At 41.7% G+C, this 16480-nt stretch overlaps 1 protein-coding gene across 2 annotated transcripts; it reads right to left on the reverse strand.

Annotated features, from left to right (window-relative positions):
• Positions 1-900: 900 nt before the first annotated feature.
• Positions 901-13401, reverse strand: RFC4 (replication factor C subunit 4). 2 transcript variants are annotated; one of them, XM_010119753.2, is made up of 10 exons: positions 13169-13401; positions 12524-12602; positions 8625-8704; positions 7458-7577; positions 6418-6561; positions 5991-6111; positions 5417-5542; positions 3704-3784; positions 1855-1971; positions 901-1132 (listed from the first exon to the last, which is right to left on the reverse strand). In XM_010119753.2, exons 1-10 carry the CDS (start codon positions 13300-13302, stop codon positions 1037-1039), a joined length of 1098 nt encoding a protein of 365 aa, XP_010118055.1. In that variant the 5' UTR covers positions 13303-13401; the 3' UTR covers positions 901-1036. The 2 variants fall into 2 exon arrangements, with proteins under 2 accessions (XP_010118055.1, XP_086611185.1); XM_086755059.1 differs by lacking the exon at positions 901-1132 and adding an exon at positions 1623-1741.
• Between the last annotated feature and the right edge of the window lie 3079 nt (positions 13402-16480).

Here is a 16480-nt window from a genome sequence, read left to right on the forward strand (position 1 = left end):
GGGTAGTGTCAGCTACTGGGTTTGTGCTTGGTGTCTGGACCTGTCCTTCAGCAGTTCCTGGGCTTCTGGGTGCTTCTCTACTGTTTTTAGAGTAGTAAGTGGTGAGCTTGCAGTACCAAAGGCTGTCCCCAGGTGCCATGGGTGATGAGCCATGTGTAACGCTGAAATACCCTTTCATCAGAGCAGAAAATAGCTCACTTAGTCAGTACTGACTGATGGAAGCAGTGAGCTTTTTAATCAAATGATGCTTACTGCCAGCCCAAGGATTTTTTGACTGCATTTGGGGAGGTGAGGCAGGAGAGGGAAGCTTTCAAATAAATGCAACAGGTGTTCAAAGTAGCATCTCTTGAAGGAACACCTTCCCCCAAAGGTGCTCAACCCTCCCTGTGTTCTTTGTGCAGGTAACTAGTTTTGTGAGCAGCAATGGAATGAGACTTGGGAACATGTAAGCAACTTCTTTAGAACATGCTCTGACTCCCGACCTACCTTTCATTTCACCCCACACTTTTTCTTACATACCTTGAGTGAAAAACATGTTGCAATACATTTACTAGAAAGTGATTTTTGCAGCATACAATGCTGAAGGGCCTGGTACAAGATGGAGGAGGTGGCACAAGACATGCTCCCTCAGGAGCAAAGATGTAATTGCTTTGCTGAGTTAATACCTTCAAATCTGAGCAGCATAGGCTGAAAGGAACAACTCATCCTTTCTTTCTAAGCTCTTAGCCAATGATGACTAAGTATAGTACATACACACTCATTTTGGATGCATTTACCTTTCCATGTATTAAGTCTACTGCAGAACTGCAATGCAGGAGCATTTCTGGCTTCTCAGCAGCCAGAGATCTCTTTACCCTAGTGTAAAAAAAATTTGCTATTCCAGTATGAGCTTTTTCCAACTGCTGAGCAGTCCTTTTATTGAAAAAAAAAAACAGTAAAAAAAAAACCAAAACCACACAGGTCCCTGCTCTTGAAACCTCAGCCACCTATGAAACAAAAGCCTGCTCTCCTCTGCTGTCAGCCGCTGCCGGAGTTGTTAAATGTTCTGTGTTAGCTGCTGCATCACAAGGGCACAGAGACTCATCAGCTGCAAGTATTCATCAGCACCATCTGCCAAGCATTTGTCTACTTCCTGCAAATAGAAAAGAGAGGGTAAAACCCCCTTAAAATGGTGGCGCTTGAGACAGCTGTCTCTCCAGTTACAGTAGAGAAGTTTTCCAAGTTTACTTAATTGGCAACAACTTCCCAAGCAGTCACACACCACATACCCATCATACCAGACAGGAAAATTACCTCTCCTCCCACTTCTTGAGGAGGCTGGGACAGGACAGTTCATACACAGGAAGGGACCATTTGCACTGCAAGTAGCTGCTCGGAGCATCACTGCAGCTCATCAACACTACCCACCTTTCTTCTGTGAATTTAGGAAAGCCTCCACCACAGCTGTCTTTTCTTCTTGGTCAAAATTTAATGAGGTAATTAACTCACTATTTTTGAAAAGGCATATTTTACACACTAGAACAAAAGCTTGCACTTTGCAGTTACCAGTTTAAGAGCTGACTTAAAATCTTGCCTTAATTTTCCCTCTCATATTAAAAAAAACACCCAAACCCACAAACCTCTTGCTTGAGCACCATTAGAACGATATAACATGGCTAATAATTCACCTAACTGGATTTCAATTCCTTCTCATGAAATTTCTCAGAACAAAAATTTAGGTTCTACCGAGAAACATCCAGAACTACAAATCAAAATAAATCATTATGTATAGTTCTTGAAAGAGAGAGAGTGCATAAACAAAAACTAATCAGTGGAAGTTAATGGGGGGTTTTTCAACTCAAGCTACAGACTTACCGCAAGTTTCTCAACTATGATGGATTTCTGCTTGTCACTGTAATCTTTGCTCTCAACAACAGTATCGTGCAGCTGGTTCACAAGCTGAGCAACAGCATACCCTTCGTTTATGAGATTCTGTGTCAGAGACAGAAGAAGATGGAAATACTTCAGCAGCAGGAACACCACAAACTGGAAAACCAATCTGAAAAATTCTATCTGCATTGAAAGACTGTCCTGAAGTTTATCATGGAACTTCCACATTTCAGAGGACGAGTCAGTAGTTTGTATATCGTCCAGCATCTTGCCTGACAGTGAGTGGAAGTGAGCACCTGGGAAAGGCTGCAAGAGCACGGCAGGATATAGCCCGTGATTTTGCCCAAATATTCTTCCAGCTTCTGACAATTGACATCTTGGGGATTTCGTAAGCTAGAGACATTTTAAGCATTTAACAACCTCCACTGAACATGTCCAATCTTAATTCTAAAATTAGGAAAGCTTAGCATCCACAGCATCATGTGTCAGTTTCACAGCTTTCACATTTTGAAGTGCCACCTACTTAGATTTATTTTCTTCATCTGGCATTTACTAGCCTCAGGCATACAGAGATCTGTAAGGCCAAAACTTTTTTTAATAAAATAAAAACGGTGGCAACTAAAGATAGCTTTTAAAAAAAAAAAAAAAAAAAAACAACAAAAACCAGTAGTGCCCTGTTACAAAACCAGCAAATATTGAGAACAGTAGTCCACAAAGCCATTTAGGCAGAGAGAAGTTTACGAAAACAGGAAAAGAGTTGGTGCAACCTTATTTTTCTGTACAGCAAAATATACACCCATGCTTTAAAGAAGCATCCACTCAGATTGTGTCAGCTACATATTGAGCACTAATATCTGAAACAAAGTCCCCACCTACTCTGGAAACTGCAGAACAGTTCCAAACTACTACATTAGATTAGATACCAGCTCTAAGGATTTAGAAAATACATATCATCGTCTCTTAAGATCAACATGTATTAGACACCATGGTAAGTAAATGTGAAAGTGTAAGGCAATGACATCTGCACGAATCCTGGCACAACAGTTCTAAGATTTGCTGCAAGTTTACGGGAGACTAAATCCAGACTCAAAACCAGAGGCCCAGCCAAACAGAAAGCAGGAGGCTGACCAATACTGGCCTTTTTCACACAGGCATGGAACATTTCACTGGGAGAACGGTACTACAGCACGCTCCCCGGTCAGGGACAACTCCTCAATTTAAAATCCAGTTCAAGACTGTCTAAGCCTCCTTTAAACTCACATGATCAGGAATCTTCCATTCTTCAAAGGGAGCAAGAGACTTTTCTGTATTAAAGAAAACAAATCCACTTCTATAAACCAGTAACTCGTGCCTTCTCCAGCAAGATCTATTTTAAGTCACTGCAGTTTGTAAGACACACACTAGTGTGCTGTAAGATTAACATGAAATATTTTAAAACTGAAGACTTATTACAGTTGTATTCACATACTTCTCATCTAAGACATCTTCCGTGTAACCAAGGTGACTAGTCCAGTCCACTGAAGACACAGTTCTAAAAGCCTGAGCCAAGTTTCTCTCCAGGAATTCCTACTCTGCCTAATTCAGCCTCCACATGTGATCAGTTTAATTCAGGAGAAAGCCTGAATCACACTGGCAGGGAATCTTATTTGCAGCTTTGACAGTTCTTCCTCAGAAGGGAAAGATTAGAGTACTAACAGGTAAAAGACATGCTTCCTGAAGTGTGCATCCTCACTGACCAGAGGCCAAATGTTCTTCAGCTGCAGCCCAGCAACAAAGGATTCACAGGGCAGCGACCTAGGAAAATGTCCAGGCCAGAGCACTAAGAGGACTCTACCTTTGCCAGTGTTTCCAGTTTCTCAAATGAACCACTCTGGCAGACAGAGAGCAGTTCATCAGTTGTTTCTTTAGGGATGACCTGTAACAAGAAATTACATTTCTTAATTTCAACTCTGTAAACTTAAAATTGAAGTTGATGCTTACTGTAACAGACACAAAGTGTCCACAGAGGAGGCCATTTTGGCACTTCACTCCTCTACACACCCAACCACACCACTTTCAAGCAAGTATATTAGACAGACTAGCTAAATTTTAAAAGTGAGAGCTAAGCTTTAATGCTTGTCCTGTACTGGTGATATTAAAATAAAACTATATGGTGATAATGAATTGTCAAAGCCACGTTCATAAATCCAAACACACAATCAGTTATTCAAGGACACTGACTAAGTGGAGGACTTTAACAATTAGATCAACCAATGCTTTCTGCACCATGCTACACCTAAGCAAAACAGCAAATCAGTTCTCTCTCCAGTGACACACAGGGACACAAAAAAAAAAAAGCCAAATGCAACAAGACCAGACAATAAATCACAAGAAAAAAAAGCTGACAGATGCCATTATCTAGCTCTGAGCAGGGAAGCACTGTCCACATTCTTCCCTCTACTCATTGCCATTCCTGTCAGTTGAGTTTCTGGACAGTTCGGTTTCAAAGCTTCTTCATTAACCTTTTGCACTAAGGTCACTCCAGGGTCACAAAAGGTATGCAGGACCAAGAATTTGAAGTATTTATGAAGATGTAAAGTGGGGTTCCTTTGGTTTAAATAAGCATTATTCAATAACGGAATTCCATGCCTCTTTCCTGTCATTACAGTCAACCTTTGCCAGGTTTCTTAGAAATTGTGATTTACAGATATCTAAGTGAAATCCAGCTTTTTTCTACAGCTAGATGCACAAGACTGAACAAGGAGTTCACTGAGAAAATTGTTTACAACTGTTCTGCATAACAGGCACAGTTACAACCGTCCCTGGTTCCAAAGTGAAAACCTCACAACCCTTATAGTTAGCTATGACGGTAGCACCTTCAAGGGAAGAGTGTCCGTCATTAAAGCCCATTTATTTCTCAGCTCCTCAACTCCTCATCTCGCATTTCTTCCTTTAGGAGCTAAGTGGGGTTTTTGCTACAGGAACACATTCACACAAGTTTTATGAAATGTATTTCCACTCAGGTCTCTCCTGTCCCTGTCAGTATTGTTTATGTCATTCTAGAAGTCACTGCTGCTTTGTTAAAAAGCAAAATCTACACAGATCCTTGAAGAGACACTGTTACTATGAATGTTAAGTTGAAAATTAACTGCTACTGAAATTCATTCCCCTGTGGTGTTTCCAAACCATATGTTGCAATGATCTATACTTACATAGACACACACACACAAGCACCAAAAAGGCAGTCTAGTCTACTGTCCCACACAAGGCAATACATTTTGCATTCATGGGCAGAATATTTCAACTTCAGTTTAATTATAAGACTATTTTACAGTTTTCCTTGATTTAGAGAATAAGTTGGTAGAAACGTGCTATGTAATAAGTGTATAGAATCAAGCAGTCTTTAAAATTCTGGTGGATATTGTATCAGTACCAAACTGCAATACTAATAGGTATAAAACAGTTTCTTAATCAAACTTTGAGCAAAGGTAGATAAAGGGAGCAAGTACACTTACTACACAAATACTTTTCAGACTAATTACAGGAGAAACAGTCAAGCACAGCTTACCCCAGCAATTTCAGTGACTATCTTCTCTGTGATCTCTTTTCCACCCATTAGGCGAGTGGCACTTTGAAGAAAAGTAATTGCTTTTCTTAAGTCTCCTTCTGATACTTTAACAAGGTAAGATACTGCCTGAAAAATAACGTCAGGAAATGCCAAGTTACATGCTCACTGTTAATTAAAATCCAGTACACTTTTTCAGCACGTTGATTTTAAAATATTGAGTGCTTAAGGCAAATTGTCACAGGCAGGCACAATACACAAGTTGCAAAGCAACCTCTCCACGAATATAAACATCTGGCAATTTCAGAATGAAGCATGGTTAATGCAAGTATACTCAGCACAGAACAAAAAGCCCTACAGGTTTGCTTCAGTTTTCTCTGGTGGACATTTCTCTGGTTTTAGAAAGATACTTAAAATTCATCCCATCAATGGAAGGAGAATAATATCTAAATGAGTTTATATATTGTATTTAATACAATTGAGCAGCCTGGAAAAGCATGCTGATTTCACCTATTTCACCGCAATGCAACTATGCACTGGATTCAGCAAGAAAATTACATGGCACGCATGAAGTTACCTCACTACTGATTTTCACATGTTCCTTCTCAGCAACGTCCAATAGCCTCTGCTGTTGGATTTTATCTGACAAAGGCTTGAAGCGAAATTTGGAGCATCGCGATGTTAAAGGTTCAATTATTCTGAAATAAAGGAAGGTAAGTGCTTGGTAAATGAATGCAGGGGTTAAGTTCAAAGAGAAAAAGCTATCGGCAGAAAAGGACAACATAACCTTTAAAACTGCAACACTGTTTTAAAAAAAAAAAAAAAAGTTGATACCTAAACATTGTCTTCACAGTCTTGTATTCACAGATACATCTCTATTAACTATGAGAACTATATATCAACCTCTTGGTGAAGAAGGAAGGAAAAAAAAAAAAAAAGACTACAAAAAGACTACAGAACAGGAAGGGCAACAAGTCCAAATAAGCAACGAATTCCACACATACCTGCTGATGTAGTTACAAATAAGGCAGAACCGTGTTGTTTTCGATTCTTTTTCCATTGTACGTCTTAAGGCTGCCTGGGCTGCTGAAGTCATTGAGTCTGCTTCATCCAGGATTACGATTTTAAAAGGAGGACAAACTTTACCACTGAAAAATAAGAAATCTGTTATCCAGGAGACATGCAATGTATAGCCCAAGTTAAAAAAAAAAACAACCAAACAAAACCACCAAAGTCATATTTTACTCAAGTATTTATACAGGATAAATAGAACATATTCAGAGGTTCAACCTTTTTCAATTATTTTTGGATAAAGGACTAATAGTTGTAACAAGGCGGGGACTGAGTTCCCATAGAAAGACTGACACTTGAATACTGCAAAAGCCTTCTAAAATGTGTACTCTTGCTTTAAGTTTCTTCTCTTAATAACTAATGCAGCACTTCTTTTTACAGGCTTCCCAATTCCCTGAACTTCAAAGACCACTGCAACAGACTAACCTCAGTACACAAAACCATTTCTTGCCAGACATTCCTAGCATACACTTTCTTCCTGCTACCTTCCACAACCTGTTTTTTCCACACATATGGCTTCACCTGTACAGGACTTCTCACCACCTGACACCAGAATCTTGTTAGCATCTCATAAACTGGCAGACATCTTGTATAAGATGCTGCAGATTAGAGGCACTAGAGAAGTAACTTCCACCACCACTTATCCAAAGAAGCTTTTCTGTGGTAGTCAGATAACATTTGCAAAGCCAACAACATATCACCAAATCCAGAAGACTTGATCTTTTGGGGTTTTCCCTGTCTGCCTCTCTCTAAGTCAGAAGTTAAAAGTTCCTCCCAGGTATTCAAACTCTCAACATGAAATTGCATGAAGTCAAAGCTTAGCCAAAGCACTGCACGTGTTGTAAACTTCTGGGCAGTGCTGACCCATCATTTATATTAGAATTATAATGTTAATCTAAACAAAAACAACCACATGCTTTGTCCTAAGCAAGGTAGTCCATCAAACAGAGCGAGCTTTGATCCCAGCACTTACTCTGAACGGCTTCCAGATGCAGTTAGCTGAGCAAAAGCCTTCACTTTTTCCCGAATCACTTGTATTCCACGCTCATCAGAAGCATTTAACTCAAGGACTCTTTGCCGGAATAATTCAGGCCTGTAAAATTTTTATTACAACATATTAGCTGCTAACTCTTGTAACGATACATTATAAAGCATATCAACAGCCCTTCTGGCCTTTTCCAATGGCAGGTATTATTTTTGCCAGCATTACTAAATAGCACACTTTGTTCAAAGATAGTTAAACTGAGATCACTAAATGTTAGGTAGGAATTTCCATTAGCTATTTTTACAATTGCTTGACAGACTGCAGAAAACAATGAAGTGTAAAATCACATAGAGCAATGTGTAAGAACAAGTAAAATGCCCAGATACAGTCACCAGCAGTGTTCTGCCATTGCAATACTACCAGAAAGAAATATCTAGAAAGTATCATACAGGCAGTATTTCGCAGCAATACTATACAGCAGCACCTCTGATTAAAAATCAAAACAAAAACCAAACAAACACAAAACCACCAGTGGACTTTAAGTTCTGGGAATTCAAACAGACACGCAACGTAGAGTTGTCTTCCTACTAGTTAATTAGAAGTGGTTCTCTCCAAAAAACAACATGAGCCAAAAATTAAAGATGACAATGAGGGGGAGAGGTACTAAGGTTAACATTAGATTTGACCATAACATCAAACCATCTTCTCATGCAGTTTTTGCTTATAGGTCACTGAATTCACTACTCAAAAACTCCCAAGCATCACACGTGAGTTAATGAATGTGCACACACTGAATTTTAGTCTGATTCCCAATATTACTTCCATTACTTCAGTGGTACATGACAGAAAGATTATGACTCAGACATTTTATGAACTGCTTTGAGATCTATGTGTAGCTAATAACTTACTGAATATACCAGGGTTACCTGGCTGTGAGTCTCAAGTGTTCTAAGCCTATACTGGTAACAGAATGAATGACTCGTGACAGGACAAATGAGAAAGAAATCTCAAGTTAGAGCTGAATTAGAATGTTGAGATATTCCTGAAAAAGACCTAGAAGCTACATAAGAACAGGCAATGACCAGGGGCACTCCATTACATGATTAGAGGACATGGGATAGTCCATTACACCAAAGCAACTTGATTCCAGCTTACCCATAGAGTTCTCTAGCAGCTGCTAAAATAGTGGAAGTCTTTCCAGTTCCAGGTGGGCCATAGAACAACAGATTGGGAAGCTGAAACAGCAAGGCACCGTTTTTAAGAAAAACAAATAAGCAAAACAAACCACAAACAGGAAACCTACTGAAAATCTGAGCACCTAATAGAACAGAAACTATCTGCTCCCTCCAACCAATACCAAAAGGCAAACCTCTCAGTCTTACTTGACTTCCAGCCCTTAATAAATGTTCTATTTTTTAAAAGAGTCAACTAAATTTAGATTAGAGAATTTTACGCTGAACATAGCAAGCAATGCAGACAGAATGAGAACAGCAAACCCAAAGATATCTAAAGAGCAGAGAAAAATGCAGGAGTACACAATTCATAATCAGAAAATGAAATTAAGACAGATAAGTTTGGTGACAAGCATCCCATTTTAACAACTGAGATAAGACACAGAGAACAGATTCAACTGTGTATGTACTGTAAAAGTACAAATAAATGAATTTCAGTCTTCAGTCAATTTATAGTAAATAAACCAATTTCAAGTTTTGCCTGCTCTTTCTGACAATCATTCATTGCTTGTTTCCCTGGTTACTAAAAAGTAAACAGCATCCAGTACTAACAAATGCTTTTTGAAGCTTAATTAAATACCACATCATTATTATCCCCCCTATATCTTTTAGGAACACTCCAGGGAGAGGAAATGTTTACTGAATGACAGCTGAAAATTCACCAACAATAATGTTAGGTTAGCACACTGCAAGGGTAGACATTTTTGTGGAGATTCAGGATTTCATGCCTCTGTGCTAATTCACACTCCACTAGTTCTCAAAACCAGCATTAGCAGCTTAAAAGTTTTAATAAGAATCTGTTTCCTAGTTTCACTAAACCTATACTTTACTGTTTCAATCTCATGCTTTTTTTCTCACTGAAGTTACCACCAGTATTTACACTACTTTTTCCACCAAGCACAGCCTAATCCTTTATGTAACTGGCAGTATTTTTAAACAGACTGCAACCTGATCTGGTTGTCCACTTTTCCATGCTTGCCAGGGGTAAGCAGGATACCTGCAGGCATCACCCTGCTGACGGGTACATTACCACATACAGTGCAAACCCCAACTCCTTTTCTAGAAGTTTCAGTACAAGTGAAGATGTAAATCACAATGATAATCCTACACCTAGCTCTCTTTTCAGTCATTAAGATATCAAGTACATGAAAATTAAAGAATGCTGTGACACTTGTCAGTTTCTTTGCAAAAAGCAACAACAAATCAACAGGTCTGGCAGACAGAAATCAAGTTCTCTAGTTCAAAACCACTTGGACTCTGGTCTTCCCAATTTATAACACGACAAATGCTTGCTATTACAGATGGAGACCTATCAGGGACTTAAAAGTCCTGCTCCATTTAGCAGCTCCCAAACCAAGGCCCACAAATACAGGCCAATCAACAGAGGACTGTCTCTCCATTCTCCACACTAAGGTTTAAATAAAGCACATTACCTACAGCGTTGTCACAGCTGTTTCTTTGATCTCACCAGATCTCCAAATTCAGTAAGAACTTCTGAAATAGCTACCAGCCAGCTCGGAGTTTAAATTACACTTTTGCCTTTTCGACAGAATGAGTCCTTTCAAGAACTAACAAAAATGTCCAAATTTTAAAAGTGTAAAATATTTTAAAGTACTTGCACAATTTTGTTTTCAAAAGCCTTGCTGAGTTTGGGGAGCTGTGGCAAAATACAGAGCCTGTAACTGCAAGCAGAAATTATAATTTGTCTTTTCAACTCCAGAGGCAAAAAGTCAACACAAGTGTACCAGGCTCATAACCTGAGAAACATTGCTGATCTAGAAGCTGTAAGGTTTTAAATAGCCGTTACTCAAAATAGAACCTCACAACCCATCACCTAAGCAATGGTACGTGACTGATATGTGCAGACAGAGTAAGTGGCAGCATCTCATTTCTCCTTAGCTGTTAATAGTTCCTTACTAATTACCCCAGCTGTACAAATATTACAATATAGCAGCATTGCTGTTGAAACACAGGTTTCTATGGGTACAACATCACATTATGTGCTGGTTTTGGATGGGGTAGAGTTAATTTTTTTCACAGGAGCTAGTATGTGGCTATATTTTAGATTTGCACTGGAAACGGTGTTGACAAAACAGGGATGTTTAGGTTACTGCTGAGCAGCGCTTACACAGAGTCAAGGCCTCTTCTGCTTCTCACACCGCCCCACCAGCGAGGAGGCTGGGGATGCAAAAGAAGCTGGGAGGAGACAGAGCCGGGACAGCTGCCCCCAGCTGCCCAAAGGGATGTTCCACACCGTACAGCGTCACGCTCAGCAACAAACCTAGGGAGAAGGTTGGCTGGGGGGGAACTGCTTGGGGACTGGCTGGGCATCGGTCAGTTGGTGGTGAGCAGTTGTTTTTATTCGCATCACTTGTCTGTCTTGGGTTTTATTTCTCTCTTTGCTGTTTTTCTTTTCATTGCAATTTATTATTATTACTATTTCATTTCAATTATTAAACTGCTCTTATCTCAAGCCGTGAGTTTTCTCACTTTTACCATTCTAATTCTCTTCCTTCACATCGCCCTGCAGGGGGAAGGGAATGAGCACCTGTGTGGTGCTTAGTTGCCAGCTGGGGTTAAACCATGACACATTACAACAGCATTCTCAAAGTAAATTGGATCTGAAGACATGAACTAAAGAAAGGACGTATACAAATCTTCCCTAGTTCTGTCACACCAGCTTAGTTTGGGCTCCCTATGCTCAAACAAATAAAGTATATCTGCTTTTGCAAGTTCTGATTAAATGAATGACTACCTGTGCATACTGCGCATCAGAGCACACTATGAGTGAAAGGCTTCTTGCATAAAACTCTGAAAGGCCCAAATTGTTCCTTTTAGCTGTGGGTGAGCAGACAGCCATATCACAAATGTCATTTTCAGAACATCCACCAACCACTTCAGCTGGCATTAGCACTTCATGAAAACAGAAACAGTTTTTGGAGCTCAAGAATGATCCTTCCAGGTGAAATGTGGAGCAAAAAAAAAAAGTGTTAGCATGTACAAAGGAAGGAATTGTCCAGAATTGCAAAAAAAAAGCATAGCTATCCCTTGGCTACCTACTTTATTTCTCCCTTCTGTCCCTCCACCTCCCCACCATCTGGTTTGGAGAAAATAATAATAATTCATACTGAATATGTACTAAATTTTTATCCAAAACCAACTGCAAGTGTAAACATAAGCAACTGAAAATGCTCGGCTCATCCTGTTTATATTCTTAGGTCACAGATGCCAACACTGCAGTGAAATTAGTGCAACTGTCATATTTGGCTTTTTAAAGCCAAAGAGATTTACTTGAAAACTTCAGCTCCAAAAGTTTGGGGATCACTATCTAAGTGGTAGACCTGCCACTTATAACTTAAACTTTCCTCATTAACAAACAGTGTACCTGTTTTAAAATTTAGTAGTTTCACAGAAGCACTGATAGATCAGAACTGTTTACGAATGACTGGCAATCCAGAGTTTTCTATGAAGAAAAATTTCCTCCCTCCTCCTAAACATGGATGTCAGAAGTACTAGCTGAGTACTAGAGACAACAAAAGCCGTTCCAGATTTGAAACTATCAACAAGCAGTTTACTGATTGAGCTTTTCCAGAAAAATTCCAAACTGCACCACAGAGCTGACAATTCTACAACGTTTAGAGGACTGGAAACACCACAAATTTCACACATGTATCACAACATAGTACAGGGAAGCCACTTAGCTTCTTTGTAGAGTACCACTATAAAAATGATCATTGCTGAGTTAGAAAATAGAAGTTTTCATCACCACTGGCTGAAGTTTCTGCCTAAACATACTGTTTGGGTAGATGTCATTGCACTCACATCAGCACCTTCCAAGGACTTTTTCAGCACAGCAACAACTTCATCCTGGAAGGCGACTTCATTCACATTTTTGGGGCGACTAAATAAAGACATTAAATGCAATTTATTAGCTAACAAAGTTTCAGAAGAAAAGTGAAATTGAGAAAACCAACATTTCCCTTTCTGGTTACATTGACTACTGAAGAATTACAGCAAATTTTATAGGTCAAAATCATGACAGGAAATCTGCCTAATGCCTCTGGTCTGTACTACTGAAGTGACCTAATTTCTCAGGAAGCTGTTTGTCTAGTTCTATTGTAAACACCCGCTATTTTACGACTTTGTGAGCCAACAAAGGCTTCTCAAAAACAAAGTATTTAATGCACTTCTGCACCAGGCCACGGTGACAAAACTGCTTGGCATGGGCAATGGAGGCATTTTCTGCTCAGTAACACCAACAAAAGGCTCCTATACTATAGCAGTTCAGTATTGGTTTTCTCTTGCAATAGAAGTTAAAGCTGTTCTCCCAGGTGGAGACACTGTCAACTGCAACCCCCCCTGTTATGCACCCACTCCCTCTTCCACACACCTCCTCCAGAACTACCCCCTCACCACCAGCCGCTGCCACCCCGGCCAGCGACCCCACCGCCCCAGAGAAGCCCTTACTATTTCTCCACCCAGGGGATGGGTCTGAGCCTCTTGCCCTCCCCGCTGCTCCCCGCCGCGCCGGCTGCGCCCCTCTCCTTCGCAGCGGGGGGCTTGGTGCTGATGGAAGACGGGCCTTTGAGGAAGGCCTGCATGGCTCCGGCTGGGCTGGGCTGGGCTGTCACCTTCCCCTCCCCGCCTCAGCCCAGCCGTTAGGCCGAGCACCGGCCGCACGAACGCACCAGGCCACACCACAGGCCCCTCCGGCCCTTCCCGCCAACACGCCACCGGCCGCGGGCGGGGCCGCTTCCGCCCGCCCAGGCCCAATCAGAGAGCTCGGCCCCGCCACGGAGGCGGGCGCTGACGTAACGGCTCGGGGCCGAGCGGCGCCTGCCGGCAGCATTGCGCATGCTCCGGCTGCGGGGCGGGAAGGGGACTGCGCGTGCGCGCGCTCACTCTGGGCGGCGGTGGGGGTACCGGTACTATGAGGGCGCCGTGCCCGCGCCTCTCCTCAGGGCGGCTCCGGCGGGGCGCCGAGCGGCTGGCGCCCCCTCCTCGCCATCCCTCCCAAACGTCCCTTCACCAACAGGCCTTAAAAAAAAAGCGCCGAAAGCAAGCGGAGGAGGGGCCTCTCCTGTTAGGAGGTGGGAGCCGTGCCGGCCCTGGGACGGGGCCCGCTCCCCTGGCCTGACGGCTGAGGTGCGAGCTGGGGTCTCTGGAAGTGAAACCACCGAGGCCGGAGTCTGTCCCAGCCCCGTCGTGCTGCAGCTGCCGCCCAGGTCCGCCATTGTACGGTCATCGCTGCTCGAACCCGCTCCGGCCCGCGCTGCGGCTGGGCGAGCAGCTCCCCGGGGGTGCAGCCGCGAGGGTTTTCACTGCGAAAGCCACCGGTGAAGCCAAAGGGAATCCTTTTTGTTTTCCCGTTACTTCTAGCGATCTCCATTACAGCAAAGCCAGGGGAAGGAAAAAAAAAAAAAAAAGAGTGTGATTGATGTGACAGCTCCCTTTAAAGGACAAAAAAAAGCATCCTAGCAGGTTTGGCAGTTGTGGTGCACGCCCATGTTTTCATGCGCTGGGTAGCTACAGCTTATCCTCTCAATTATCTACTGGGTTTGTGGATTAAAAAATAAAGCGATCCTGCTACCAGCAGTGGTATATTGTGTGGTTGCAGATGTTTACTACTGCCCCTTGGCTACTGCTGGGCAGAGGGCACAGCCGGAGGGCCCTGGGCAGCGCTGTAGTGATCACCCAGAATAGAACCTGTGCAGGGGAAAGGAGTGGATGGGAAATGGTCTCTATGGCAACAGATGAACGGTCTTTGGAAAAGGAGATGCCGGAAAGAATTTAGGCTGAAAATACATCATTCCATCAGTGAGACAATCTTTTTTTTTTCTGGGCAATTTTAAATAAGCTGTTTCATCTGGCATTCTGCTATTGAAGCATGAAATCCAGGTCGTAGCCTTAGCAGCAAGAAATGCCCACACATATAATTACTGGAGTTGTCTTGTTCTAGATGAAAAGGCAGTGCTGTATTTTTTTTCCCACTGTGATTATATTTGGTCATTCCAACTCATAGTAAATGGAAATGGTAAGGATCTATAAGCAGCTAAAACTGATTATCTTTCTTTCTGAAACTATACAAAGCTTTGTTGTAGTTTTGAAGCTTCATTCTATTTGGTGGTTTCTATTTGGTCCACTCTCCTTAACAGGGCCACTTCAAGTATACCTGGCATTTGAGCATTTTATCAGCTATGTGTGAGCCTCAGGTTCAGCTCATAAATGGAACTTCCTGTCTGCCACATTAATTTAACCTCATACCACAACTTTTTCCTTTGTTACCTTAACAGAAGTTAAAAATTCAACTCAAGTCAAAAATTAAACTCAAGCTCCGTGCCCTTGGTCCCTGATTTTCTCTCCTTCCCCTTCAGATATACAAGGATGGGAAATTATGCTTGCTGTATTCTATTGAATTGCATTCACTCATCATCTTAAGGTCCAACAGATCAAGCTCAGATAGTTAGGATGTCCTCTCATTTGGGTGACCCTAGTGTTTCTCATGGCAAAGACTATTTTTCACTAGCCTCATCAGTGCTCCTCAAATGTGGCCCAAAGAAACCGCTAGTCTTAATGCACAGAAAGGCCAATTTAGCTTTAAAATGGTAATCATTTGGTGCATGCTGGATTTGTTCTTATGTAAGACTGTTTATTTTAATTTATAAAGCTATACAACCCATGATGTGTTGTTATTGAAAATCTGTAGTACCCCAGTGGCAGATGCCTCATTACTGATGCTGATGGAAGGCAACCTTCTTCATTCTCGTTGTAGCCAGGTCCTCCAGTCACACCTGAACCCTAGCATCTTCCAGGTACCTCAGGTCTACTTTCACAACTGGTAGAAACAGATCCAGCAGCTCAGAGAAATGATCCCATACATTGCACCACTACTACAGCAGACAGGATGTAGGCGTGTGTGGTGGGACGGGTAGAGAGGTGAAGACTGCAACTTTTGGTGGCAGAGCAGTTTTTTAGCGTCTTGAGCTGATCTAAATGGGAAGCCTGGCCCCCTTCCTTCCTAGTCTTATGCTGGCATTTGCAGGTGTACAACCACGGAATGAGGGTTCAAGAGCTCATCTGGCAGAAAACCAATGTGTCAGGAGTTAGGGACAGTAGCAGGACAGAAGAATTTATTAGGGGGAGGATATCTGTCTTTCTAAGTTACTCTGCCTTCTGCCATGGAGAACTGCCCGTGCATCCATCAATCCAGACCTTCAGCCAGTTCACATTAATGCTTTCTGGGAGATGAGCTCAGGTCTTTTTATGACACTGAAAGTGGACAAGTGGCTTCCTTAAAATAAACTACAGAGAGTTTAGGAAGTAAGCTGACCCTAAAATGTACAAAACCACTGTCCAACAGCTTTGTCCAAAATTCAGGACAAATTCAAAAATTCTTTGTTTTAAAAGAGGAAAGATGCTAGAAAGTGTTGAAAGAAATAATTGCAATAGAAATAGGTATATGTGTTTTTTTCTTAAAAGTTTAACAGCAAACATTTATCTAATGACTTTCAGAATTACAGAAGTAACACTGAGCAGACTCAAACTGGCAGTTTTCACTGTCCAAGCTGCGTAAACAAGAGGAGGTTCAAAGCAAGATGGCAAGAATGTTGAAAGGTATGAAATGGCTTTTTTTTTTTTTAACTAAGAGATAGTAACTAGGACAGCATTCGGCTCAGCTCAGGAAAGAGTGACTGAGGGATATGATCGCTATATATGAAGTCATGGCTAAGATGACTTCTCGAGATGCAGGAACCAGAGGCCTGAAATTGAACTATCAGG

This window comes from Chlamydotis macqueenii, chromosome 9, assembly GCF_036417535.1.
Source record: "Chlamydotis macqueenii isolate bChlMac1 chromosome 9, bChlMac1.mat, whole genome shotgun sequence".
NCBI lineage: Eukaryota > Metazoa > Chordata > Aves > Otidiformes > Otididae > Chlamydotis > Chlamydotis macqueenii.